This window comes from Chionomys nivalis, chromosome 9 (genome assembly GCF_950005125.1).
Source record: "Chionomys nivalis chromosome 9, mChiNiv1.1, whole genome shotgun sequence".
NCBI lineage: Eukaryota > Metazoa > Chordata > Mammalia > Rodentia > Cricetidae > Chionomys > Chionomys nivalis.
Window position 1 is genome coordinate 53945687 of NC_080094.1, and position 26737 is coordinate 53972423.

Below are 26737 nucleotides of genomic sequence, written 5' to 3' on the forward strand. Positions count from 1 at the left end.
GACTCAGCTATGAAGCAAGCCTTAAGGTGCATGCAGAGAAACTTGCTCAAACGACTGATGATAAAGACAGGCAGCTAATGAGCTAGACAGGGGACTAGTCATTCTCCTTTCTGTACAGAAAGAGTACTTATCTCAAAACTTCCTTCTAATCATAAGCAGTCTTCTGGGTTATAGTAGATGATAATTGTATTGTGTTCTGTGGACCAGAACACTTAGGACTTTCTAGAGGTAAAAATACTCAGCTCCCAACCTGGGGTGATTCTCATGCTCTCCAAAACCTGACTTACCCTTTGTCTTTTGCAATAGGATCAGTGCAGGTCCACAAATATGGAAATACACTGTGGTCAACCATTGCTTAATACATAATGGCATAGTTTTACATCTATCTTCTTAAATAGATTCTTAGGGTTTTCCCCCCTCCTGTATCCTTTAAATTTAAGTTATCTAGAGATGGTTTAACTATGTATAAATAATTACAAGAATTTTTTGCTTGAATATCTTTTGATCTATGGTTAAATGGATGGATGTGGGACATGAAGTTACAGAGAGTTGACTCTGTGACAGATGGCTTACCATCTTATGCTAGGTAGCCAACCTATTCCAATTCCTACAGTTGCTGAACTCATAGGAAGTACCAGCACATGCATGTAAGCAGAAAATCTCAAATCTGGATCATAAGTAGATGTGGCCATCATGACCCTCAAGGATCCCCCCCTTTTTGTTTTTTCCAGATAGGGTTTTTATGTATAGCCCTGGCTGTCCTGGACCTCACTCTGTAGACCAGGCTGGCCTCGAACTCACAGGTCCACCTGCCTCGTGAGTGCTGTGATTAAAGGTGTGTACCACGACTGCCTGGATATTCTTTGTTTTGTTTTGAACAAAATTTTGACTTTTTTTGGCCAGTAGTCTCAGTAAGGCACTTATATGAAAAGAGGCAGAAGCAGAAACTAAAATGGTGGCTCATTGTCTTTAGTTTAGGACTTGGAAGTTTTACAATATTCAGTTGGTAATATAAATACTCTAAGGGATTAGAAAAATATTGCAAAGAAGTATATCCTTTAGCCATTCTTCTGTCTCCATAAGAGTACCCTTTTCCACCAAAGAGTTTGAGTGACAGAAATAGATGAGGTTTTTTGTTTTTTGAGACAGGGTTTCTTTGTATAGTCCTGGGTCTCCTGAACATAGCTCTGTAGACAGATAGATCTGCCTCTGCCTCTAGAATGCTGAGATTAGAGTGTACACCACCTTCCAGCACTAAAAGTAGTTTTTTATCCCTATCATTTCCGGAAGAACCTGGAACATCTTTAGTGTTCAGCCAGGCCAAGAGTCAAGATACAAGAAAACAATCCTTTTTCCATCCTCTCATATTAAAACAGTTAAACTCAGTACTTAAAAAGATGATTCAATAGTTATTTTTTGTTGCTTGAGACAGGATCTCTTGTAGCCCAGACTGGCACCTAAAGGTGATCTTGAACTTCTACCAGAGTGCTATAGGCATGTGCCACCATACCCTACTCAGTCAGTAGATTTATATAAAAAGTAGGTTCCAGGTGTGGTGGCTCATAATCCCAGCATTTGGGAGATTGAGGCATCGTGTTGGCACAAGGTCAAGGCCTGCTGGAAATTAATCCTCTCCAAGACAGTCTGTTTGAAATCCCTCTTACCATGTCAGCAAGCAGCACGTAGCTCTTCCTACCTGTTACTGGAGGCACAGTTGCCTCACATTGTACTGAGCTCAAGCTAGACTAACTGTACCAGTAACACAGAGTGACCCAGTAGAAGTAGGGTGTGCGTGCGTAGGTAAATACGAATAGTAAAGCATTTGTAAACACTCGGTGAGAAAAAAACAATTCTGAATCAGACTTTGGTTTGTGCAGTTGATTCTTTAAACTGGTTTGATCCTTTCTGTCATTCCATCACAAAATGGAGGTGAATGTTGGAGGCATATTCAGGGCACCCTTGGCTAGTGCTTGCCTACCAAGGAGGCACCTGGCCAAGGCACTGCAGTCCCCAGCTCTGCAGGCTATACCTTTTCCAGTCTTTGATTGGTGTGTTGTTCAGTCCCAGAGGCAGGAAATAAAGGTGAGAAATCGAGTTTCATTGGACAGCCAGGGCCAAGAAATTCAGGTTGCTTACTCTTCAGAGGTAACCAAGTACTAAATACTGATTTTGCTGGCAATGCTGGGCTGATGCCATTTGTATAGTTGGCTACCACAGGCAGCCTGGGCTCTTCTTACCTCAGGGTATAGAAGCAGCTATGGAGTCTCAGGTGTTCTGGGCCTACATCTCAGCAGCTATCTCCACAGCCCAATACTAACTACCAAGGAAGGATGCCAGCTTTGCCACAACCAGCGGCTGCTGTTTGATAAAGGAGTTCAGAAGATGAGGAGGGAAGCCTGGTGCACCCAGCTCCACCTGGAAAGAGAAGGAAGAACTGAAGGTGTACAGACAGACCTGGAACAGCCACTCTGGCAGTGGTGACTGGAGATGCACATAGGCTCCTGAGTTTGGATCTAAGTACTAACCTTCCCCTCCCCAATGTTGAAGGTGGAGTTGACCTGAGAGTTGGAGAGCTCTACAAGATGGGGATTCTGCTCTGTTGCTGCCTTCAGCGCCAACAATCCATCTATTTCCTAAGGACACTATAGTCAGCCGTAATATTAAGTTAGTCCATCTCTGGTGCTGGGGCTTCACAAAGACTATAAACTTGCTCATTCCCCCTACTTTAATTCCCCTTGCTGTGAGCCTACTCTAGCCAGATGGCCTAGCAACCAGGGATTCTAGAAACATCCCAAGGTATTCCCTGAGATGCAGTGCTGTGTCACCTGGGCAAGGAAGATGACTCTGGTTCTTTCTTTCCCCTCCATGATAACAGGCTGCAGGACCCAGGCACTGGGCAGGATCTCTCCTCGGACCATTTTTCTGCTGGGTCTTGGCATGGATGTGTCATACACAGACTGAGCTGCCATAATTGACAGGTGCCCCTAGGGACAGAGATACATGTGAGTTCTCTACCTGTGTGATAAAAAACAGGGACAGGTTTAAGTATATAGTCAGGATGATGACTTAAGCCACCTTACCCTAGCACCTGTTATTGCACCTCAGCCCAAGTTCATCCCAAAACATTTTACCACCAGCAATATAGGCACCTCTTTCGCTTCCACGCAGACACAGCAGAAATCACGCAGCTGCTTCAGCGCACACAGTGTGGTGTCACACACCAAGTACACTAGAAGGACAAAAAGATTATTCCATGCTCAGAAGTCCCACTTTATTCCATTACTAGATCTCTAGCACAATCTTTTTTTTTTTTTTTTTTTTTTTTTGGTTTTTCGAGACAGGGTTTCTCCGTGGTTTTGGAGTCTATCCTGGAACTAGCTCTTGCAGACCAGGCTGGTCTCGAACTCACAGAGATCCGCCTGCCTCTGCCTCCCGAGTGCTGGGATTAAAGGCGTGCGCCACCACCGCCCGGCTCTCTAGCACAATCTTGCTGAGCAGTCTGGAGCTCCCAACAGTGCTGCTCCAACCCTCTACCTCTGACCCCTGGCCAGGCTTTCGGAAGCCTTCAAGCTTGGACTCACCCAGGCTGATACTGTTGGACACTCGCTGATGTAGCCTTGCTGTCTGGATGGGCTTGTGGTACAGAGGCCACAGAGTGGGATCACTCACAGCTGCCCACACATGAGAGAGTGGCTGTGACACCACACCTGCACCCAAGAAGCCGTGTCGAGTAGAAGAGAATTCCTTGTAGTAAAACTGCACCTCTTGTTCCTCACCCTGGTAGCTGGGAAGCACAGGAGGCAAAATAGAAAGGAGGCTATCAGCATGAGGTGTGCCAGGAAAGCCAGGGCAGAGAAAGAGAATCCTAGCAGAAGGACCAAAGCACTACAAAAGAACTTACTTCCAGCCAGCTGTTGCCTGGCGGCTGAAGAGATTGTGGAGATTATCTGAACAAGCAGCCATTACCTGGGGACAGAGGGTAGAAGCCAGGTCTCTAGGTTCAACAGTTCTGCTAACGTTTACTAAATGCCCATTTATCAAGACGAAGAGTTGTTGAAGCTCCCATGCCTTGGTGGCCCTAATCTGCCTGGCTTCTTTCCCTCCCCATCGAGCATAAGTCTGGCTATAGCAACAGGAGGGGGAAACAAGTAGGCGCAGAGACTCACATCAGCCATTGAGGTGTTGACAATGTGTTTAGCCAAATCCTGGTAGGGAGAGGAGAAGCAGGTCCCTAAACTGGATAGGCTGGAGGGAGAGTAGCAGCCACTGCCCAGGGAGGCTCTGCGACCTACAACAAAGAGATGAAGGTTCTGTAATGACCTGAACACCAGCATGGTGGGACAGTGGTATGGGACCAAGAGTCTTGGGCCAGTTAATCTCAACAGCTATCATTCCCCAAGCTTCCTACTCACTGTGGGCTAAGCTTTTCCAGGTAGATCCGGTCAGATACAGCTGACTGTTCCTCACTGTGGACCGACCCTGCCAACCACCTATCCAAGTGTCTCGGAAGTCTGGTACCTGAGAGTCCTCCTGCAGAATAGAGGATACTTAGAACAGGACATCCAGAAACATCTACTAGCAGTTGCAATGGGACTTCAGAAGGTTGGATGCTGTGGTGGTTTGAATAAGTATAGCCCCCAAAGGCTTATATTTGCTTTGGAAGCCTTTAAGTTCTTGGCCTCAACAAGGCTGACACTGTTGGTTACTAGAAAATGGCACTATTTGGAAGAATTAAGGAGGAAGTATGTCATTGGGGATGGATAGGTTTTGAGGTTTCAAAAGCCCATGCCAGGACCAGTGTCACTAATGAATCAGAATATAGTGTTCAGCTACTTCTCAGCACTATGCCTGCCTGCTGCCATGATGATAATGGGCTAAGCCCCGAAACTGTAAGCAAGTCCCCAGTGAAATGCTTTGAGTTGCCTTAGTCATGGTGTCTCTTCACAGTAATAGATACCAGCCAACAAGGCTTCATTATCCAGGCCACAGGCTTAAAGGGTTGCTTGCAGATCAGCTGCCATGGCAATCTGGATAACCAGTACATGGGCATGCAGCCCTCTGCCGAATGGCCACAACCCAGGGTCATAGAAGAAGCCACCTGTATCATGGTGGCAGCAGGAAATAGGCCATCATGGGGGGGAGGGGGACCTAGTGTAGGTAATAAAGTCAAAGTGAAGGGGAGATGAGGAAGCAATGAGCTGTGGACAGCAGACCTTGGCCCTGACCAACTACAGCATGGAGCCAGAAGTCCTACTATAGGACCAGAGCCTGTAGATCTCTCCTGTCTTTAGTTAGTAAACTATCCCTAAGCCAGCTGTTCCTCAGTGGAACAAAACATGGGCCACTAAAGAGGAAAAGGCACCTGTCACCAAGCCTGAGGATGAGAGTCTGTGGGACACAACTGACACTGAAAGCTGTCTTGTGACTTCTACATGTGTGATACGGTATGTGTCTCATATGTACACACTAGATAAATGTAAAAAAATTTTAAATGAGAAACAGTTCTACCTTCTTCCTTACTCTCCTGCTGTAACAGTCTCAAGTCAGTTTTAGATCTGTAACTGTCAGGATCCATTTCACCTAATCACCGTCTTTCTCCACCTGCTTCCATCTCTCCCTTTTGACTAGATATGAGCATTTAAACATACAGAGATGTCTTTCCCAGCATTGAGCTTCCTGAAGCCAATGTTCTGTCATCTCCTAACCCTCACCTGTACAGCATCCGCCAGAACTAGAACCATTTGCACTCACGACTCCTCCAAAAAACCACCATAGGCCACAATACTGTGGGACCACAAGATGCTTTCTGCCCCATCTTCCTGCATCTTTCAGCAGGCTGTCACATGCCCATCAAAATCTGTTCCTCTAGTACCCAGGCTCTCTGCTCCCACCCGTGCTCTGTCTCAGGTTCTTACTGGCTGTCCTTAACCACAAACTGACATCTTGGAATTCTTTTGCACTTGGGCCAATGCCCTAGGCGACCTCACCCAGTGACAATGCTAGACTGGTGATTTCTAGCTATAATCATGAATTAATATTGCTAGGACAACTGAATTGGCACTGGGGGCAGGGATTACATCAGAGACCCATTTTATAAAGCAGGTCAAAATTCTTTATGCTTTGTGGGTCAAATATCAGAGCAAGAAAAATGTAGCATTATTAAGAAAAATTTAAAAGGCCAAAAAGCAGGAAAAGACTAGTTAGTGTGTAAGGTAAATAACACCAAAAATCAAAATATAAAAACTATAGAAAAAAGACACAAAAACCCACAAAAAAAAACTAAACTGCAACAGCACATTAAAAGAATATTCCTAGTATATAAAATGAGTTCCAGGATATCCAGAGTTACACAAAGAAATCTTTGTCTTGAAAAACACAAATTTTAAAAAAGGACTAGAAAGATGGCTCAGTGCTTAAAGAGCACTGGCTGCTTTTCCAGGGGACCTGGGTTCAATTCTCAGCACCTACATGGCAATTTTCAACTGTCTGCATTCCAGTTCCAGGGTATCTGACACCCTCACCCAGACATAAATGTAGGCAAAATACCAATGAACATAAACTATAAAAAAAAGAATAATACATCATGCATGCAAGTATTTGGTGTGTATTTAGAAAATTCAAGAAAGCAAGGATAGTTTCATTTAGCCAATATGAACAAATACACAAGATAGCAATGTCCAAAAAACTGAAAAATAATGCTCTGGAAAAATCATACATGCTCCCTTACAGTAAAAAATATATATCAGTTTAAACTGGTATGAAATAATAGAAGCATTCCGCTAATGTCTGGAAAAAGATGAGGACACTGGTTCTCACCTATTCAGGATCTAGCTAATGCAGCTACAGGGCAGAAGCACAAAGTAACACAGTAAGGACATGGTGAGAGGTCTAGGATTTGACATGACATGCCTACAGTCCTAAAGAGATGAAGAGAAGCTATCCAATATGATAGCCTGTTTGCTGAGTGTGCCCAATGTGGCACATGTGACCTTAGAACATTTTGGATGTGGTGTCAGTCACCTATTCCTCCACAAATACAAAGCAGATTATAACCTAACATTTCCAAAAGCAGCTACCAAAAAGCACTGGGATTCCACAGAATGGCAAATGGAAACCTATAGCTTCCAATGAACTGAGAAAGGAACATAGCAGAAGAAACAAAATATCCCAGGACTTGCCCTTGCTCCATTGCCCGGAAAGATGGCTCCCTTCTGCAGGGGTGAAGGGAAACAGAGTCCAGGACAACTCATCAGTGCAAATGGGACAGGCCTGGCTACTGGGAGGACCCAGACCCCTACCAGGTTTACAGCCTAGCTAAATAAAGAACTTGGAATTTGGAATCTCCCCCACCTGGCTTTAGAAAAAGGATTCACTTTTAACTCAGTGCAGCGTCCTGTCCCCTTCCCCGCCACCCACTGGGGTGCTGTAGGCAGAAGACATTTGGTTTTTTTGGTTTTTTTTTTTTTGTTGTTGTTTTTTGTTTTTTTGTTTTTTCGAGACAGGGTTTCTCTGTAGCTTTGGAGCCTGTCCTGGAACTAGCTCTTGTAGCTCAGGCTGGCCTCGAACTCACAGAGATCCGCCTGTCTCTGCCTCCCGAGTGCTGGGATTAAAGGCGTGCGCCACCACCGCCTGGCCGGCAGAAGACATTTTGATAATGGACCTGTTTGAATTTGTACTGCTCTGGGCATCCAAAATCCCTGCCCCCATCTCTGGAGTCCCATAGAAATTTCACTCTACTAGCAGCAAGGGGAGCCACCTCACGAGCGAGACCTGGCCTAGAAGTAGTGACTGACTCAAACCTGACGAGAGCATGTGGGGAACAGCATTGACACAGAAGGGAAAGAGAGGATAGAAGCTGAGAGGATTGTCCAAAATTACTAAAATGACAGGTACCAGTGAAATCCAGAGGATCATAACTTGACAACCTAGATTCCTAAAAGCTGGAAAATCTAATCTAATCTTGGTAAATACTGATGGCCAACTTAAAAATCAAGTGGACATTTAAAAAAAAAACAAAACAAAACAGATCTATTACAAGCAACAATACTGAAACCCCAATAATCTCCCAACAAAGAAAAGTCCAACGCTGGGTGACTGCAAATTCTACCAAACCTTATAAGTTAATGTCAGCTGGGCAGTGGTGGTACAAACCTTTAATCCCAGCACTCGGGAGGAAGAGGCAGGCGGATCTCTGTGAATTCAAGGCCAGCCTGGTCTACAAGAGCTAGTTCCAGGATAGGCCCCAAAGCTACAGAGAAACCCTGTCTCGAAAAACCAAAAAAAAAAAAAAAAAAAAGTTAATATCAATGCTTCATAAAATAGAAAGGAAAGGAACACAACCAAACACATTCTAAGAAGCCAGTACTATCCTGTTACCAAAGCCAGATAAACACACAACAGCAACAAAACTATAGGCTAAATTCTCTCATGAATTAAGATGGAAAAATTCTCAACAAAATATTTGGAAACAGAATTCAAGAATACCCTGAGGAGCTGGAAAGATGGTGCAGTGGTTAAGAGCACATGCTGCAGCCAGATATAGTGGCACAGCCCTTAATGTAGCGCTCAGGAGGCAGAGGCAGGCAGATCTCCGAGCTTGAGGTCAGCCTGGTCTACACAGCCAGAGATACATAATTGAGACCCTGTCTCAAGAAAACAAACAAAAAAGAGCATGTGCTGCTTTTCCATAGGACCCCAGTTCAATTTTTAGTGCCCACGTGACAGTTCATAGTTCTAACTCCATTTCCAGCAGCTGATGCCCTCTTGTGGCATCTATGGACACTAGGCACACATGTTACACATATAAAAATTCAAGCACACATGCATGCACATAAAATTAAATTATTATTATTTTTTTTTTTTTGGTTTTTCGAGACAGGGTTTCTCTGTGGTTTTGGAGCCTGTCCTGGAACTAGCTCTTGTAGACCAGGCTGGTCTCGAACTCACAGAGATCCGCTTGCCTCTACCTCCCAAGTGCTGGGATTAAAGGCGTGCGCCACCACCGCCCGGCTATAAAATTAAATTTTTAAGAAATTCAACATACCATTAAAAAAAAAATCATAAAAGCAATCCCACCCATAAGTGTTTCATTTAGTTATTTTGTGGCTAAGAATAAACTAAGAAAGTCAAAGACTTACACAATGAAAATTGCAAAACACTGAAGAAATTGAAGACAGACACTAAGAGGCTCAGCAGTTAAGAGCACTTCCTGATCTCCCAAAGTCCCCCCTCCAGTTTCCAGCACCCACATCTGCTTGTAACTCTACTCCAGGTGATCTGGTGTACACATTTACACAAACACACATACAAATGTAAGTAAAAAGTGGTTTAAAATCTTTCAATTCAAATATGGAATAACTCCCCAAAGTTGATTATTTGGAAGAATTATACAATTACATCCCCATAATACTCAAAGCAATTGACAGATTCAGCATAATCCTAATCAAAATGTCAATGCTATTCTTCGTGGAAACAGAAAAAACTAATCTCTAATTCATATGGAAATGTACTCCCGAACAGAAATCCTAAGTGAAAAGAGCAAAGCTGAAGGTTTACAATACTTGATTACGAGGAATGCTAAAGAACCATGGTAATAAAACCAATGTGATATTGGCATAAACAGACCATAGAAAATCTAGAAATAAATCTTGCATCCACAGCCAACTGATCTTTCCTTCACAAAGATCCCCAAACAAACATTGGAGAATGGACAGACCACTGGAATGAGTAGAAACATATATGCAGAAGACTGGATCTGGACCCTCATCTCTCACCACCACAAAATTAACTCAGAATGGATAGAAAGATGTTGTTTCCTGAGTGTCTTGCTACACACCACAAGTGACCCTTCTTCCTCAACATACCAACCCCTGGGATTACAGGTGCATACCACCATGCCAGGCCTTAGTGTAAAACATAAAACTTAGAAATTACTACAGGAAAACAGAGAAAATAATTCAAAAGTGCACAATCAATGATTTTCTGAACATGGCTACAGAACTTTTAAGTTGACAGTTGAACTGGGCAGTGGTGGTACACACCTTTAATCCCAGCTCTTAGGAGGCCTCAGAGTCAGGCAGATCTCTGAGGTCTAGGCCAGACTGATCTACAGACTGAGTTCCAGTACAGCCAGGACTTATAAATAAATAAATAAATAAATAAATAAATAAATAAATAAATAAATAAATAAATAAAATTGACAGTTGAGATTATATCACATGCAAAAGTTTCTGTACAGCAAAGAAAATGGCCAGCAAAGAGACAGCTAGAGAATTAAGAATGAATTGGTGGTGGTGGCACACACCTTTAATCCCAGCACTCGGGAGGCAGAGGCAGGCAGAACTCTGTGAGTTTGAGGCCAGCCTGGTCAACAAGAGCTAGTTCCAGGACAGGCACCAAAGCTACAGAGAAACCCTGTCTCGAAAAACAAAAATAAATAAAATAATAGTGCATCTATGCATTTGCTGTGGGCGGTGGTGGCACACGCCTCTGAGTTCCAGGACAACCATACTACACAGAGAAATCCTGTCTGGTTTGGACATGGTGGGGAATGAGGGAGTCAGGCAAAGATCATGAACCCTAATAGCTCCACTAAGAACTAGACTTCAGTTCACAAACAAAGGGCAAAAACCAATGGCCCTGACCCTGGATGAGGTAGGACACATATGCTGGGCCAACACCCCTTTACCCTCCTTGAGTGATGACCAAATAAGGACAAAGCCTGGGACTTGTTCAGACTTGCCCAAGAATGGAGAAGCTATAGCCTTGGCCTACCCTCACTAGCCCAAACCAATTAGAAATGTACTAATATGATTGCCATTTACATAAGCCAATCCTAAATAGAATGGCCACATTGCTTTTCACATTCCTGTTGCTGTCCTTAAAAAGAGCTTACAAGTCCCTCTCAGGTGTGTGCGACCCCATATACATGTGGTATAATAAAAACGCTCTTGCTGATTGCATCATGACTAGTGGTTTTTTGGGGGACCTCTCATGGAAGAGTTGGGTGTATACACTATCCACTGCTGTGGGATAATCCTTCTGTATGCCGTGAATATGTTTTACTCTCATTGGCTAATTATAAAGCTGTTTGGCCTATAGCAAGCCAGGATTAAGTCAGGCAGGAAAGTCAAACTGAGGACTGGAATGAAGAGGGTAGAGTCGGAGGAGACACCAGTGAGCTGCCCAAGAAGCAAGATGCTAGAGGACAGGTAAAGCCATGAGCCATGTGGTAATACAAAGATTAATAGAAATTGGTTAATTTAAAAGTAAGAGCTTAAAAGTTAGTAATAAGCCTGAGCTACTTGCTGAGCATTTTATAATTAATATAAGCTTCTGTGTGTTTACTTGGGACTGGGATGTGAGGACAGAAAAGCTATGCCTCTGTTAACAATCCATGTGCATATTCATATGGATATACACACTATCCATGTGACTAAGATGAATACTTTTGGGTAGGGAAAATGTACCTTCATGTCACATGGCATATGCCACTGTTTAGATGTTATTTTTTACTATGTGCATTTTAATTTATAATGTGAACTTTAAACATTTATCTCCAGCCAGACCTTATTTGGAGCACTTCATGTTTCCAGCTGCTTTCTTGGTTGTAACTAGCTTCTTCTTCATTCTAAGCTGAATTCTTCAGAAGTGCCTTTAACCCAGTAAGTAAATATCAAACTTGCAACCTTCCCCACAAAACCTGGTCCTTCTCTAGCATCCTTCATTGTTGTTGTTATGGACACCACCTCAGGTCAAACATGAGTTCAGAGCTGAGCAGGTAAAGGCACTTGCCATATAAGCTGGGCAACTTGAGTTCAATCCCCAAGATCTACATAAAGATGGAAGGAGAAGGTAGGCCTTTAATCCCAGCACTCAGGAGGCAGAGGCAGGCAGATCTCTGTGAGTTCAATGCCAGCCTGGTCTACAGAGCAAGTGCCAGGACAGGCTCCAAAGCTACAGAGAAACCCTGTCTTAAAAAAAAAAAAAAAAAACCAAAACAACAAACAAAGATGGAAGGAGAGAACCAACTCCATAAAGATATTCTTTACTGACACACACACCCTGTGGCATCTATCCCCAAACACATATAGCATACACAATAGCAATAAATAAATGAGTGCATGGTGTTTTCAACTCTGTCTCTTGTCTCCTACATCCTACCGGTCACCAAGCAACTACTCTTCTTGCACCCATATCTGGTGATCTTCACTGGAAACGCTAAATCCAAGCACTCCCCATCTTTCTCAATTCTGCCATGGTCATCAACAGGTCTTCTCTGGGCTGCTCGTCTCTTTCCCTTGCAATCCAATGTTCTAATATATATATATATATTATGCGCATGTGTGTGGTGTGTGTGTGCGCATGCATTCAGGCAAGTGTATGCATGTGTGTGTGTGTTTTCTGTGACTGCAGCAGCTTTAAAAACATCTTTTCTGTGGAGTGACACCATCAGACTAGAAGGGGACAGCACTCTTTTCTGTGGAGTCAGCCACTGTACTCTGTATTCCATCCACAAGGGCCCTGCTTAGCTCTTCACACTGAGGCCTCTCTTCCCAACAACATCAGCTCTTCCTAATCTCATTACCACTCTAGTCTCAGTGCAAACAGTCTCTTCAGGATGTCTTCACTGACTCTATAGACCTAGACAAACCACCTGTTATGCTGGCTTGACATTCCTTCAGTTAGCTCAGTGTAATAACAATGAACATAAAACAAGCAGCTTAACATATCTATCTCTGGGCTGGAGAGATGGCTCAGAGGTTAAGAGCATTGCCTGCTCTTCCAGAGGTCCTGAGTTCAATTCCCAGCAACCACATGGTGACTCACAACCATCTGTAATGAGATCTGGTGCCTTCTTCTGGCCTGCAAGCATACACACAGACAGAGTATTGTATACATAATAAATAAATATTTTTTAAAAAATAGAGAAAACATATCTATCTCTAACAGTATAAAGACAACGCCATTTTACTTACTACCTTATCCTAAAATAGTGTCTACTATTTAGGATAACATAAAAGCTTAAATTGGGGCTGGAGAGATGACTCAGTATTAAGAACACTGGCTGTTCTTCCAGAGACCTAGGTTTGGTTCCCAGTATCTACACAGTGGCTCACAACTGTCTGTAATTCTAGTCCTGGGGGATCTGATACCCTCCTCTCATCTCCATGGGCATCATGCCCTCACAAGGTACACAGGCATACCTGCAGCCAAAACCCACACACAAAATAAAAATAAATCTTGCTGGGCATCATGGTAGATGCCTTTAATCCCAGCACTCAGGAGGCAAAAGTAGAGACAGGTGGATCTCTGTGAATTCAAAGCCAACCTGGACTACACAGTAAGTTCCAGGCCAGCTAGTGCTTCATAGTGAGCCCCTGTCTCAAAATAAATATATTTTTAAAGATTTATTTATTTATTATATATACAGTGTTCTGCCCACATGTCAGAAGAGGGCACCAGATCTCTTTATAGATGGTTGTGGGCCACCATGTGGTTGCTGGGAATTGAACTCAGGACTTCTGAAAGAGTAGCCAGAGCTCTTAACCTCTGAGCCATTTCTCCATCCCAATAATAAAAATCTTTTTAAAAGGAAAGAACAACAAAAGTAAATAAAACTGAACATGTACTGTTTTGTTTGCTGACTTTTTTGTTTTTGCTTTTGTTTTGAGACAGGGTCTCAGTATATAGTTCTGTCTGTCCTGGATCTTACAATGTAGATCCATTTGGCCTTAAACTTGAAGAGATTCACCTGCCTCTACCTCCTGAGTGCTAAGATTAAAGCCTGCACCACCATGCCTAGCTATATACTACCCAGGTTCCATTTCCGGCACCCACATTACAGTTCACAACTACCTGTAGCTCCAGCCCCAGGGGGATCTGATGCCTTTGGCTGCTGTGAGCACCAGTACTCACATGCATACACAGAACTATAAATAAAGCAAACACACACAGAAATGCAAGATTAAAGGAGAGGAAGGCATATGGGAAGGGCTCAGTGGAGACCTGCAGAAAACACAGGTCCTACACATACTTACATCTCAGAAACTTCCTGATGTCTGTCCACTCACCTTAACCTCTAGGGACTGGGGGTGGCCTGAGAAGGCTGGACTGCTGTTGTAACCAGATGTGATGCCAGAAGACAGGCTGCCACTGGAGCTGGTGCACAGGGAGCTAGAGTTGGCTAGAGTTTGTAGTTTTTCCTCTTCCTGGGAAGAAGACAGATAAAACTAGCTTCTGATGATACACTCTCGCTACCGTACTCCCTCCTCTGACCTTCCCTCTCACCTCCACAGCTAACCACCACTCTTTCCAGAACCTCCTGCCTACTTCCCAGAAGCCACCACTCTCCTGCTTCCCCACATTCCTGACTCCACAGGAAAGCCCCTTCCTCCCACATTCTGGCCTGTGACAAATGTGGTCTGATGAGTGTGTAAAGGGAATAGGAGCCTAGCTTTGGGCTGGAAGCCCACCCTCCAAGTGGATCTCCATCACAGCTGCCAGAGTATAAGATCTGTCCCAGGTTTCAGGCCTCTCTTAAGGCAGAAGATCACTTCATTCCTCACCTTCAACAGCTGGGAGATGATCTGCTGGCGGATTCTCTGCTTTTCTTGTTCAGTCCGCTCCCTGAGCCGATTTCGAGCCTGGGCAATCTCCACCTTGGCCTCCTCACGGGCTTGATGATAGTCTCGAAGCATCAGCTCAATGTCAGAGGGTAGGTTGGCTGATCTTGACGCTGGTTCTGGGATCCTAGGGAAGTATACAGAGGGGGAAAGTCATCTTCTAACATGATGAGTGCATAAAGTATGGTCCTGCCCACCCTAGCAGGCTCAGCAAACCTCCTGCTGTCTACAAAGTCATCATTTTACATTCTCAGGGAGGTTTCTAGAAAGAGAGGAACGAGCCATTCTAAGACCCAGACACATAGACTTGCATAACATATGAGTCCCTTTTGTCTAATGCATTCTCATGATCTCTCTGTCCATCTTCTGCACAGCTATACCCCATTCCCTTTTCTACATCCTATTTCCATTTGCCCTAGACTTCCACATCTACCTCAGTTTATCCAGAAACCTGGAAAAGCCTCTGAGATGTTCAAATTCTAGTCCCTTTTCCCACAGAGCCTGCAGGAAGTGGGCTCTAGATTCATCCTTACCTAGTGGTCTCCACGACATCCTTCCTCAGCTGCTGCAGGTATTCTCGGCGTCTGCTGGGCAAGTCAAATTCCCAGGTGTGGAGATCCTTATTGGGCAGGAAGCTGAGGTGTTTCTGGGGACTGAGGCTTCGTGTTCGACGAAAGTTATGAAGTCGCTCAGCCCTCTCTCTCCTGAGGGTCTCTATGGTCTTTTTCTGCCTGAGGCAAAATGTGATTGATTCATTGAAGCTAGTCCTACATGGCCTTCACCCTGAAGATCCCTGAGGGGAGCAAGGGCAGAACTAACATCTTACTGTTAAGTTTCCTAAGGCCATGCCTTACCTTGCCCACCCTCACCCTCCAGGTCCAGGACCCTTACCTGGTGTAGGGCTTCTCCCAAGAAGACAGAGCAGGTTTTTGAGGAGTAAGCACCTCCCCTGTCCCACTCTGCAGCATCTTCAGCAGGGCATCTGTCTCCCCAAAGCCACGGTGCAGCTTTGCTTCTGTGAGGTCCACACTGAGTGAGGGTTTCTGGACTCCAACTTGCAAAGGGATGTGCTCCAATCGGAGCCACTCAGGATCCTGGCTGTAGTTGTCAGGAGGTTGCAGGGGCCTTTGTGTTTGGTCTGCAGAACTGGAATCACATCTAACCCCTAGATTCTCACTCACATGCAGCCCTCCACAAGATTTATCCTGAACTCTATACCAGTTATCAAACTTGTTATGAACTGGGAGGTCCCTCAGGCTGTGATGCTGGAGATCAGAGGCCACACACACATGTGAACCAGGGCAGAGCAGCCCCACAGGTTGGCAGGCCTGAAGTGACTCTACAGTAGGCCTTTGAAGCCCTGTAGCATCAGGGATGGGACAAGGGCTCAGGGGCTGAAGACCTCTCCATGAAGATAGATCCAGGCTGGGCTGTGGCCCCACTATAGACAATGAGCTCTCATCCCCATTTGCTATCCTGCCCTGCCACTGACTTGGCCTCCTGCTGTCCTGTGGACCATCCTCCATGGAAGCCACCTTCTCAGGCACAAAGCTGTCTTCTAATTTCAGGCTCCTGTGTCTTGGAGGAGGAGATGGCAGTCTGCTTGGGTCTCCAGTGCTGCTCATGGGCTGAAGCTGCTGAAGGGCCTGCCCTAAGAAACTAACTTGGAGACTAGAGTTCTGCTGTGGGCTGCATGGGGGGTTAGAATCAAGAACTAATTTCTCAGGACACTTTTCTAAGGGGCTCTTGCCTTCTCCATCCAGAGACCTAACTCTCTGAGAGACAACAGACTCATTAGTGGCTTGAGAATTATCCATTGAACGTCTTGGGTTACCAACAGCAAGGTCAGGGCTGACGTTAATCTCCTGGAAGTCTTCAAGAGGATGAGCTGAGGGAGCTGACAGAGTCACGCAGGCTAAGGGGTTGCTCAACTCCTGGGTGCTGGCACTAAATGTAAGGATTGGAGAGGAAGCCCTGTCCACCAGCACGGCACTCGAGGGGCTCATGTTCTTCTGGGTACTAGGCTCCTGGGTGAACTCTGAAGTACCAACTAAGAACCCTGAGTGATGAGAGATGCTGGAACTGTTGACCACCATGGAAGATTCCTCTGGCTGCAGGCTGGGAGGTGAGGAAACATCAGTAGAAGCTGGGGGGCTCACAAAAGGAAGGTTCTGCCCAAGATGGGCTTTCTGAAACTTCAAGTGTGATGAGGGCACAGGAGGGCTCTGTGGCTTATAGTGGGTACTTCCTTCACGGGGATCTGGGGTTTCTGTTTCCTCTGCCCTTTTCTTCTCAAACACTTCTGGGACATCTCCCTTTTCTTGAACCATGGTGCTGATACCTGAGTCCATCACTTCAAGGATCACACTGACTTCCTGAGGCTTGACATCTCGGGCCTGGAAGGGCAGAGGAGGTAAGGCCAGGTCCGTCTGGATACCCTCATCAACAGTGGTCTGAGTAGAACCGTCCATCATGAGGGCCTGTGGGGCCTCATCTGGGGAGTCACTCTTGATGTTCTGCTCCTTTGGGACTACATTTGGCTGAGAGAGACTCCCAAGCAGCTCGGAAGTGCTGTGCAGAAGCTGTGAGAGGTGGAGAGAAAGGTTGTGCATGCTGGTCCAGGAGGCCAGTTCAGAGCCTGACATTGTCCTGGCATCAGACTGAGCAGAGATATCGGTGCAACTCCAGTGGAGCCTGCTGCCCAGGGTCTGTGTTCCCTGCTCAAAGGTATTCATCCTGGCCTGCCCCACAGCACAGTCTGTCTCAGATGGGCAAAGCAGTACGATCTTATCTACTGCAGCTGTGGCACTCCCTCCAGCCAGAGGCCACTCACTCTTCAGACAGCCTCTCCTCTCAGAAGAGCCCTCGAATGGAGGTCTTGTGTCAGGATCCCAAGCTGAGGCAACTCCTTCAGATCTAGTCAAGATATGGGGCTTCTCCATGGCAAATGAGGAACTCCCTATTTCCCAGTCTTCCTTTGAACTTTGGTCATTCTCAATATTGTTGTGCATGTTTGACTGATCCCCAGTTTTGGCGTCAGTCCTTATATGGGAATGAAATGGGGATCTCTTGTCATCCAGGGCACTATCCATGCTGGAACACTGAGCCATATTTGATGGTATGAGGCATTGGGGTTTCTGGCTACAAGAGTCATCAACTGCACTTCCAAACACATACTGCTTCCAGCCAATATGCACAGGTCCCTGTGGACACCAGGGCAGGACATAGGAATTTACGTCACTAGAACCAAAGTGCAGTACTTCTTTGTCCACCTGAGAGTGCCAGTTCTCTGGCATACTCTGGACACTCAGTTTATCTGTCTTTCCTTGATGGGCCTGTTCCAAAGTACCAGGTATCCAGTTAGTCATGAAATCAGGGGTTGGCATACATGACACAGTAGATGTTGGATAAGGAGGAATGACAGGTTTCAGGGGCTCGTGTTCAGTGGGGCTATTGTTCAAGTTACAAGAAGCTTTCTGATTGCAATCCTGAGTCTTTGGAGATGTTGGCAATGGATTTTCTAAGGAATGGCCCCTGAGAAGGGGGCTCCACAATCTCTTTGGCCCCTGTGCATCTTTATCTGTCAAGGAAAGAGACTCCACACTCAAATTTAATTCTTGAAGAGATCGAGATGAGCTGATCACAGAGAATTGAGGTCTAGGGGAGTACCTGGAATGCTTAGTGCCAGAGAAGACTGCAATCACAGGGAGTGCGTGCCTGGGGCGGAGAGCCAGCTGTTCCCTTCCAGAGTAGAGTTGACCAGGAGTCAGGGCAGCAGGCTGTGATGTTTCAGTTTGCCCCAAGGGCAGAGAAGCTGAGCCTGCAAGGTCTGAAAACAAAGTCTGGGACACAGGAGACTTGGTTACAACTATCTCCTCTCTTTCACTATCTCTAGTATGAGAGCCATCAAAGCCACCTTCATTTGAAGATGTTAGATTTCTGACCTGGGCATGGTCTTTGCCACCTCCTGAAGCTTGCTCTCTTTGTTGCTCTTCTTCCTCCCACGAAGTCTCAATTTGAGAATGACAGGTGTGTTTTAACCTGCCTATAAAATTGGCTTGAGGACCCAAGCAGCTGTGACCCCTAACCTCAGTGGAAGGTTGTGTCTTTCCTGAGCAGTGTCTGGTAGTATTTTCTAAATGTCCATACTGAGCTGCTATTACCAGTGTACCATCAACAGATCCATCGTTTAAATTTAGGGTATGTGGTCCCTGAGTCACTACAGGAGGTTCTGGCTTGGTTTGAGAGACCTGTGCATTCTCCCCTACAGAGTTATCCTTCCAAGTCCTCAGTGGCTCAGAGTGTGTTCTTGCAGGATTGGTTGTATAAACATCCTTAGGGGCAATGCTGGTCTTCCCTGAAATGTTTTCCTCAGAACCTTCAACTGACCTTCCACCAGCAGGTACATGGGTGAGGCCATTTGCCTTCACTTCTGAGGTGGACAGGGAATAGTGGCGTTGAGCTGGAGAGGAGACAGCAGCTGCAGTGGATGGGTTGGGGACGCTGTTGTCTACAGACCCAGGTTCTACATTAACATGCTTATGCTTGGGAAAGCTCTCTACTGTTCTGTCCACTTCACAGTCCCTATATGGAACTACGGAAGGTGAGTGGACAGGATGTGGAGCGGCCTGAGGAGTTCCTTTCCTAAGAACTCTACAACACGGCAGAGTGGAGGCATGGGAGCAGCAGGCGTGAACAGCAGTAGGTTGAGAACCACTTAGTTGAGAAATCATTCTGTTTTCTTCCTCCTCGTAAGATGAGTCAAGTGGCCTGCTGCCTCTAGTTCTCCCCTCTAAGACAAGGCACTCTTTGGGGCACAGACATGGCGCCTCTTTTCTAACCCCACTAAGATGCAGGCTAGGAATCTGACCTACAAGTGGAGTTGGCCTTGGATTCTTGTTGTCAGCTCCGTGGGCTTCTGCCAGGTTAGAGTCAACATTTCTCCGCTGGACAGGATGATACATGTGAGCTTCTGCTTCAGCCTTTTTAGGAGCCCCTGGTTGAACAGCACATGGCGTTAGACTTGCCTTAATTTCTTCTAAGCCAGTAGAAGCATCTGAGCACTGGACATGGTCTTTCTTGGGCCCTAAAAGGCCTACAGAATTATCAACATGACAGATCACAGACTGACATTCATAATGGACTGCTTTTCCTTCCTGTGTGGTCACTAAGATTTTAACTGAGCCTCCTCCACATGTACAATCTAGACGTCTAGGCTCCTGATACTCTGGGATGCTATCCTGACTACCAAAGGATATGCCCTCTGCAGTTTTCCATGCAACTAACTGACTTTGCCCATGCAGAATCCTGCCAGGATCATCACAAGAAGTTTGAAAAGGTAAGACAGACACTTTCTCTGATCCCACCCTCCCATCCTGCTCTACAGCTGGTATAGAAAGAAGCCTGTCTGAGGCCAAAGGATCAACAAAGGACAGTGTCCTGGATGTTTCTTTCTTTGTCTCTATGACTTCAGAAGACTCAGACCATCCACTTGCTCCACAAAACTGTCTTGACTCTCTAGTAAAATGTCTTTTTTCTAGACCTGGGACTATGTGAGAGGAAGCCAGCAAATGATGCCCTGGTCCTCTGTCAGTTTCAGGGCTGGGCAGATGCTGAAAGTTCCCTGCACTGGGAAGCATGGCTTGCACTTCCTTCTCAGCATCCAAGAGGTCTGCAGACACAGCAGCTGGAGATGCCATATGCAGTCCTCGGGCTTCATTTCCATTCCTGGTGCTTCCCCACCCTAACTTAACCATTTGCTCCCGAGGCCTACCAGCAGCCTCAGAAAAGAGCCCTTCTTGTGAAGTCTCATGAGGAAGGACTGTCTCCTCAGTCACAAAGTCATTAAGCTGCTTCCTCTGTGCTTTTGCCTGTCTGATCTCTGCCAAGATAGCCAGGCATATGGATGCATGTATAGAGGAGTCAGGTAGCAGTGGAGGCTCTGGATCCGGCACCCTCGGTAGAGACAAAGATGTTGAGCTGACAGACTGCTGATCGGACTTCTCTTCTGTCTGCCTTTCCTCCTCACCCTGGTCACTGTCTTCTTGTAGGAGGAAACTGACCCTCTTTTCAGCCTGCCTTGAGACCCTGTCCAAGGAACTGTTTGTTTCTTTCTGTACAGTCGCCTCAGATTCAGAACCCAAATCTTCTTGGATAGTCAAGCCTGTTGAAGTGACTCTGAAGTCCCCTCTCTGGTCTTCTTGGGAGCTAGTGCTTCCTGTTATCCAGTCCTCTGTCTCTAGTAGAATGCTCTCTGGTATAAATGACTGATCATTAGCTCTCATGACTGTGGGCGTCAGAGATTCACACCAGGCAGTGCGGGCAGCTGAAGCATCCCCTATACCACTTCCCTGTGGGCTACTGCTTCTGGCTCCTCCACTGTAATCCTGATGCCCTACTCCAGTTGCCAAGGAACTTCTATTAATTTTCAACATTGTAGGCTCTAACATGTACTCAACTGAAGAGATGCCTTTAGTATCAGAGGCATGCAAACAGCTTCTTGATAAGCTTGGAAAATCCAAGGGTTGGGTACCACTCAGTTCTCTATCAGGAAGAGTTGCAGAGAAGCCTGTCTGATTATGGAACGGGGAGACAGGTTCCTTGCTGAAAAATGTACCCTTACAATCCTGGCTTGGAGTTGGAAGTTTTTGAGTCAGTGAGACCAAAGTCTCTTGCAGGTTCCCTCCCTTTTCCATGGCCAGTTCTTCAACTCTCCTGTGAGCTTTTGCATCCTCCAACTCTGAATCACTTGGGAGTTCAACAGTTTGGCTTTCCTGAACACTTCCCATAGTCTCTGGTTCTTTGAAACTTTCCAAGGTCCAAGCCCGGTCTTGGAAGTCTGATGATGCTTTTAGCAGCTCGTCATCCTTCTCAGGAGAGCTCTCTACAATGGGCTGCAATGGCAGAGCACTGGCTAACACGTTCATTCTCTTTGAAATGTTGCTAGGCTCTCTGAGAGCTATGTCCTTCTCCAAAGAATCACACATGTCCCTTGCATGCCCATCTACTCCAGGTGGTGGGTGTGAGTGTTCACTCTCAGACTTCCCCTCTTGTGCATGTCCCCTTGACCTAAAGGGGCTTCCTATGCTTTTCTGGACCTGGGCATTATTACTGACAGCATCGTTACCCTCCATTTCCCTAGCTTCACTGTCTCCAAAGATACCATCCTCAGTCTGCATTGGAAAAGATGGCTGATTCTCAAAGAATAAATGTTTTCCAGAACTTCCTGGCATCAGACCATGGTCAGCCCTCTCCTGGTCCTGGAGGTCCTGGAGCATCAACTCTGTACTTGGCATTTGAGAAACATGAAGCTGCTGCTTCTGCTTGGATTCAATTTCTAAGATGTCAGTTTCCAGCTGCATTACACTCCTGATCAGCCTAGCCATTTCGTCGGCACTGTTAACTCTCTTATTCTGCCTCTCTCCCAAAGGTTCTTCTTTGGACTTTATTTCTTGGGATTGCCCATGAGCCTTGCATTCTCTAGGTTTTCTTTCCTGAGAGCACATGGCTAGATGGCACCTTTCACAGGTGTACTGGGTTCCTGGAAGACTAAACTCTTCTTGGATGTCTTTGGAAATCACCTCCCTGGGAAGCACTGTTTCATTCCTCCCTTCCCACCTGTGAGGTGGGCTCCCACCTCCTGTCATGATCTCCGGGCTGCTTACTCGACTGTGCAGCGGTCTGGACGTCAGAGGAAGAGCAGTTTCCTCAGGTAGGACCTTCTCCAGGTCTAAGTTGGTGATCTTACCAATGAAGTCAGACCTGGCTCCAGATGAAGACTGGCTGTGAACAGCACAGGCCTGGATCTGTGGTGGGAGTGGGCTCTGTTCTTCCCCACTTGCCTTGGAGTCACAGATGAAGAGCAAAGTCTTTGACTCAGAGCCGTCAAAGGCGACACTGCAGTGATGCCAGGCAGAGGCCCCTCCTCCTTCCTCGTGGACTGAGAGGCTGTACTTTTTATTTAAAATTCCAAGTTGATTTCCACATTCACAAACTTTGAGGCTGGTAGAAGGGAGATGTCTGTTCTGAGCAAAAAAACAGTAAGCAGAATCGTGGTTTCCTTCCTTTCTCGTATTTCTAGAGCATTGCTCCAGTTCTTCAGTAACTTCTGTGTTCCCATGAGTTGGCCTCCTTGTTGTCATCTGCTGGGACGCGTCAATCTTAGAATTCTGGCCTTGTGACAACTTGGGTAAGTTATTCCTCCAGTTAGCTTTCTGGAGGACTCGATAGCTATGACCAAAGCCCCAGGCTTCCCTGGGGGGTGGGGATGGCACCCAGGCTTCCCTGCAGGCTGGAATCTCTAAGGCAGTTTCTGTCAGGGCATCCCTGCTTTTGGTTACATAAAATGTTTCCAAGGAAGGTGGCTGCAGAGAAGATGGAAAAGGACTCCAGGGAGCAGAGTGCAGGAAGAGCTCTGGACCTGACGGGAAAGTACAAGAAGCATCTGTATGTGTTCCATCTGCTTCCTTGGCATGCTGCTGAGAATCTGCCTTCTCCAGCAGTGGCTGCTGACAGCTGTTGTGACTTAGTCTTGGCTGAACAACAGTGCCTTTTTCGAGAAGAGTCCCATCTTGGGGCCAATGGTCTGCTTTGGTAGGTAAGATATCACGATTGTGAAAAGCCTTCTTCTGGAAGAAATACTGCCCAGAGGAAGTTATCAGCCTAGGGTTCCTGCTACCCTGAAGGCACCCTTCCAAGCTGGTCTGTTTGACTTCCCATGCTTCTGTCATATAATTTGGTGTCTTATTTCCTGCTATACAGGTCTGTGCATTTATAGATCCAGAAGTCAGTGATTCTAGGTCTGCCGAGTATGCCCCATTATAACTCCCTTTCTCAATGGTACTGAAGAGATCAGAAGTACTTTCTAAGTTGCCACTCAAACTGTCATGCTCTTTCTCTGCTCTTAAGTGCCTGATTTTTGATATGTGGACTGGAAAGTAGCTGAAATCTAAATTTTTAGAAACCCCAGGGTCAACTGGCAACTGAGTATCTACTTTATCAGAAGCTTCAGCTAGGGAGCTAGACTCTTCCTCCAGGCAGGAGAAAGCTGGCCTGGGCTCTCCCACAGCTTCCAAAACAGAATTAGAGAGTTCAAGGAGATACTTCTGCTGAAGGGAAGCCCAGTCCTTCTCATGAATACTACCTTCATGAGCCAGTGAGGTGGCAGAGGGAGCCAGCACACTTGACATGTCAGAATTGTGCGACTCTTCAGAGATGTTGTGGTAGGTCATGTCAGGAATTTCTTTGTCCCGGAAGACACCATCAGCTCCTGGCTGAAGGAACCTTTGACTTCCACAAACTGAGGGCTTGGATATATCTGAAGCAGAGGTTATGTACAAACCTGAACTACTGAGTGGCTTAGTACTGTCTTGGGGCAGTTTGTAGCTAGGTGACAGGACTGTACCTGGTGGCTTTACTTCTTCGATATTTAGCCTGTGTCTAGGCATCTCATCATGGGGCTGAATTTCATGTACATCAGGACTTGGACATAAAGAATGTACAGTCGCTGAGGGGCTGCTGGGATTGACCTTAGAGTCACAAGAAAACCATGAATCCACAGATACCAGGGGGCTCTCTCTTGTAAGCTGCATGCCTTGGAGAGAGTTGGCTTGTTCAGAATAGCTTGCCTCCATTTCTGACTCAGGCTGCTCACGGTGGGGCTGGAACTCAGGATCAAGGTAAAATGAATTGCTCTTTTTCAGGAAGGCATTAGGCCTGACTCCTGTTCTGTGGTTGATAGGGCTAGGCGTGCATGTTGCCTCCTGGTTTACTGCAGGTAGGGCAGCCTTGTGCAGGTGCCAAAAAGTCTCTGTAGGCATCTCATCAGAAGAACCAAGGAAAGGTTCCTCTTGCCTATCTTCTCTCACTTCTTCAGCATCAGTCAGGCTGTCCAGTGAAAAGCTCCTTTGTGCTTGACCACATAAGGTACTGTCTGAGGGCTTCAGGAGGTGTCTCACAGAGACTGAAATTCTGGCCCTTGAATGCCCATGGTTCATGGTGGAATGTTCATCCCCTGAGTCTTCTGAGGGGCTGTGGTACCCTTTCTCAACAAGTGAATCCTCAGATATTTGACTAATGTCACTTTCAGAGTTCTCTCGAGCTGGAAGATGCCATGTTCCCTGAAGGTCCTCTGGCTTCAGCTGCTCCTTTGGGACTTTGGCATAGACATAAGAGAGAGAATCCACTGAGTAACTGCTATCATTGTCAGATAAATCATTGTCCTTCTCTCTTACACAATCCCTTATAGGTCTGGAATCTGTGCAGAAGGCCAGCGTGTCTGGATCCCCTGTGTTAGGTTGTCTTTTTAAAGAACTGCCATGAGGCGAACGAGAGAACTTTTTGGCAATATCTCTGGCCCTAGCTGCCAGCACCCTCTGATGTTTTTTTGATGCCCGGCTTGGAGGTGTTGGTTTGGATTCTGTCTGAAAAGTTGTGATTACTTTCCCATATCCAGCTGCTTGCTCGGCTCCACTGAGATAAGTAGAGTGGGCAGTGGGTTCCTTGGGAGCCTTGTAGGTTCCACAGCTCCCCTCTTTTTGCCATCCAGTTTGTGTGTTGCCAGAGGCTTCTAGTCCCTTAGCCCTTCTGGTCTGTGCAGCAGGGGTGTGGGTCCTTGAACCATCTCTTGACTTTAGCTTTTTAGTTGCTAGGCCCTGGGAAGACATCTGACAGGACTGCTTACTCAATAACTCAATTTCCTGGCTACTGACAGACTCATGGCTCACAGTGAGACAGGTGCCTTGGGTAGAGACTCCCTTCCTGGTTGAGGCTCCCCTGGCAGGATAGCGCCTCCAGCCTGGTGGATGGAGGCTGTTCCTGCCCAGGCAACCTGTTCTTGGAGGGTAAGCAGTAGCCTGGGGAATGCAATCTGCTGATAGGGTTTTTTCTGGTATTTGGTGAATTGGGTCAGGAACAGGTGGTGACATGGTGGAAGGATCCCAGTTCATGAAAGCACTGTGGAAATAAGGAAAGCCATCTCAGAAAAGTAATGTCCCCTACGTACTATCAACAGAAGGAATATGGCTCTGAAAGAGGGTGGAAAGTAGGCCAATGCCACTCACCGTGTCCTACAGTCCTCTGCTCAATACACACAAAAGCAGACTGTTGACAACAGAACCCTGGCGTTCAGAATTCTCAGATGCATACTGTCACTCAACCCCCGCCCTCAACTGCTTTATCTTAGGAAAAGGTTTAAATGAATTCTATTTCAAGCAGTTGTCCATGTGAGGAAAGCAGGAACAATTGTAATCCTATAAAGACTCAAGCAGATAGATCTAAGAGGTGGTACCATCTACAGAACTCACCCACTCTGACACTAATAAGAAACAGGAAAGAATGACTATAGGAACTTCAAAAACTTAACAGTAGGTGGCAGTATATAAATCCAATTAGATCTTGATTTGAAAATCCAATTCACATTTGAAGCATCGTGCGAAAATGGAGTGTGACTCGGGTTTAGATTCTATCAAGCTATGAACCTTGATCTTGGTAGGTATGATTTGGCAGGTATAACAGAATATATTTTTAGAGGTACATACTTACAGAAATGGTGTTAAAATTACATGATGTTGCTTTAAATACTTTGGAAGATAGGATGGTAGGACTAGAAATGAATGTAGTACACATCTTTATAATTGCTGGAAATAGGTGCTGCATAAGTCTCACAACTTTGTCCATGTTTAAAGTTTTCCCATAATAAAAAATTGGTTTTTTTGCCCAGTTATTTAAAGAACAAAAAGGTGAGCAAGCATAACAGCAACAGACATCGTGTAATCTTCTGAGCAAGGCCTAGGATACACAGAGCAAGACACCAGCCTCTACTCCAAGAAATCTGGGAGATAATATGCTTCCCACTCTGTGACAGCAGACAGGGAGTGAGGAGCAGAGGAGGCAGATCCAGACAGGAGCCTGGGAGTCATGTGTCAGTTCAGGGAGGAGGCAGCCTGTGAGATCAAGGAGGCCTGTGGAGGTAGGACATAGAGGAAGCCGCGTCTGGACAGGCTAGGTCTAAAACATACATGAAAATGAGGCAAGCTCCTTTTTTTTTTTTTTTTTTTCGAGACAGGGTTTCTCTGTAGCTTTTGGGGCCTGTCCTGGAACTAGCTCTTGTAGAC

General features: G+C 46.0%; 1 protein-coding gene across 5 annotated transcripts in view; it reads right to left on the reverse strand.

Annotated features, from left to right (window-relative positions):
- The window catches only part of Stard9 (StAR related lipid transfer domain containing 9), a 92208-nt gene that overhangs the window by 1070 nt on the left and 64401 nt on the right, over positions 1-26737 (reverse strand). For 2 of the 5 annotated variants that reach the window (XM_057780400.1, XM_057780397.1), the window contains 11 exons: positions 15516-25577; positions 15158-15355; positions 14568-14751; positions 14073-14210; positions 4413-4530; positions 4167-4288; positions 3902-3966; positions 3582-3784; positions 3150-3229; positions 2826-2984; positions 221-2415 (listed from right to left, as the gene is read on the reverse strand). In XM_057780400.1, the coding sequence (XP_057636383.1) occupies positions 2314-2415; positions 2826-2984; positions 3150-3229; positions 3582-3784; positions 3902-3966; positions 4167-4288; positions 4413-4530; positions 14073-14210; positions 14568-14751; positions 15158-15355; positions 15516-25577 (11431 nt within the window). In that variant the 3' untranslated portion in view covers positions 221-2313. Of the gene's footprint in view, positions 1-220; positions 2416-2825; positions 3016-3080; positions 3230-3581; positions 3785-3901; positions 3967-4166; positions 4289-4412; positions 4531-14072; positions 14211-14567; positions 14752-15157; positions 15356-15515; positions 25578-26737 lie in introns of those variants that run through there. The other 3 variants (XR_009057700.1, XM_057780398.1, XM_057780399.1) reach the window with 3 other exon arrangements.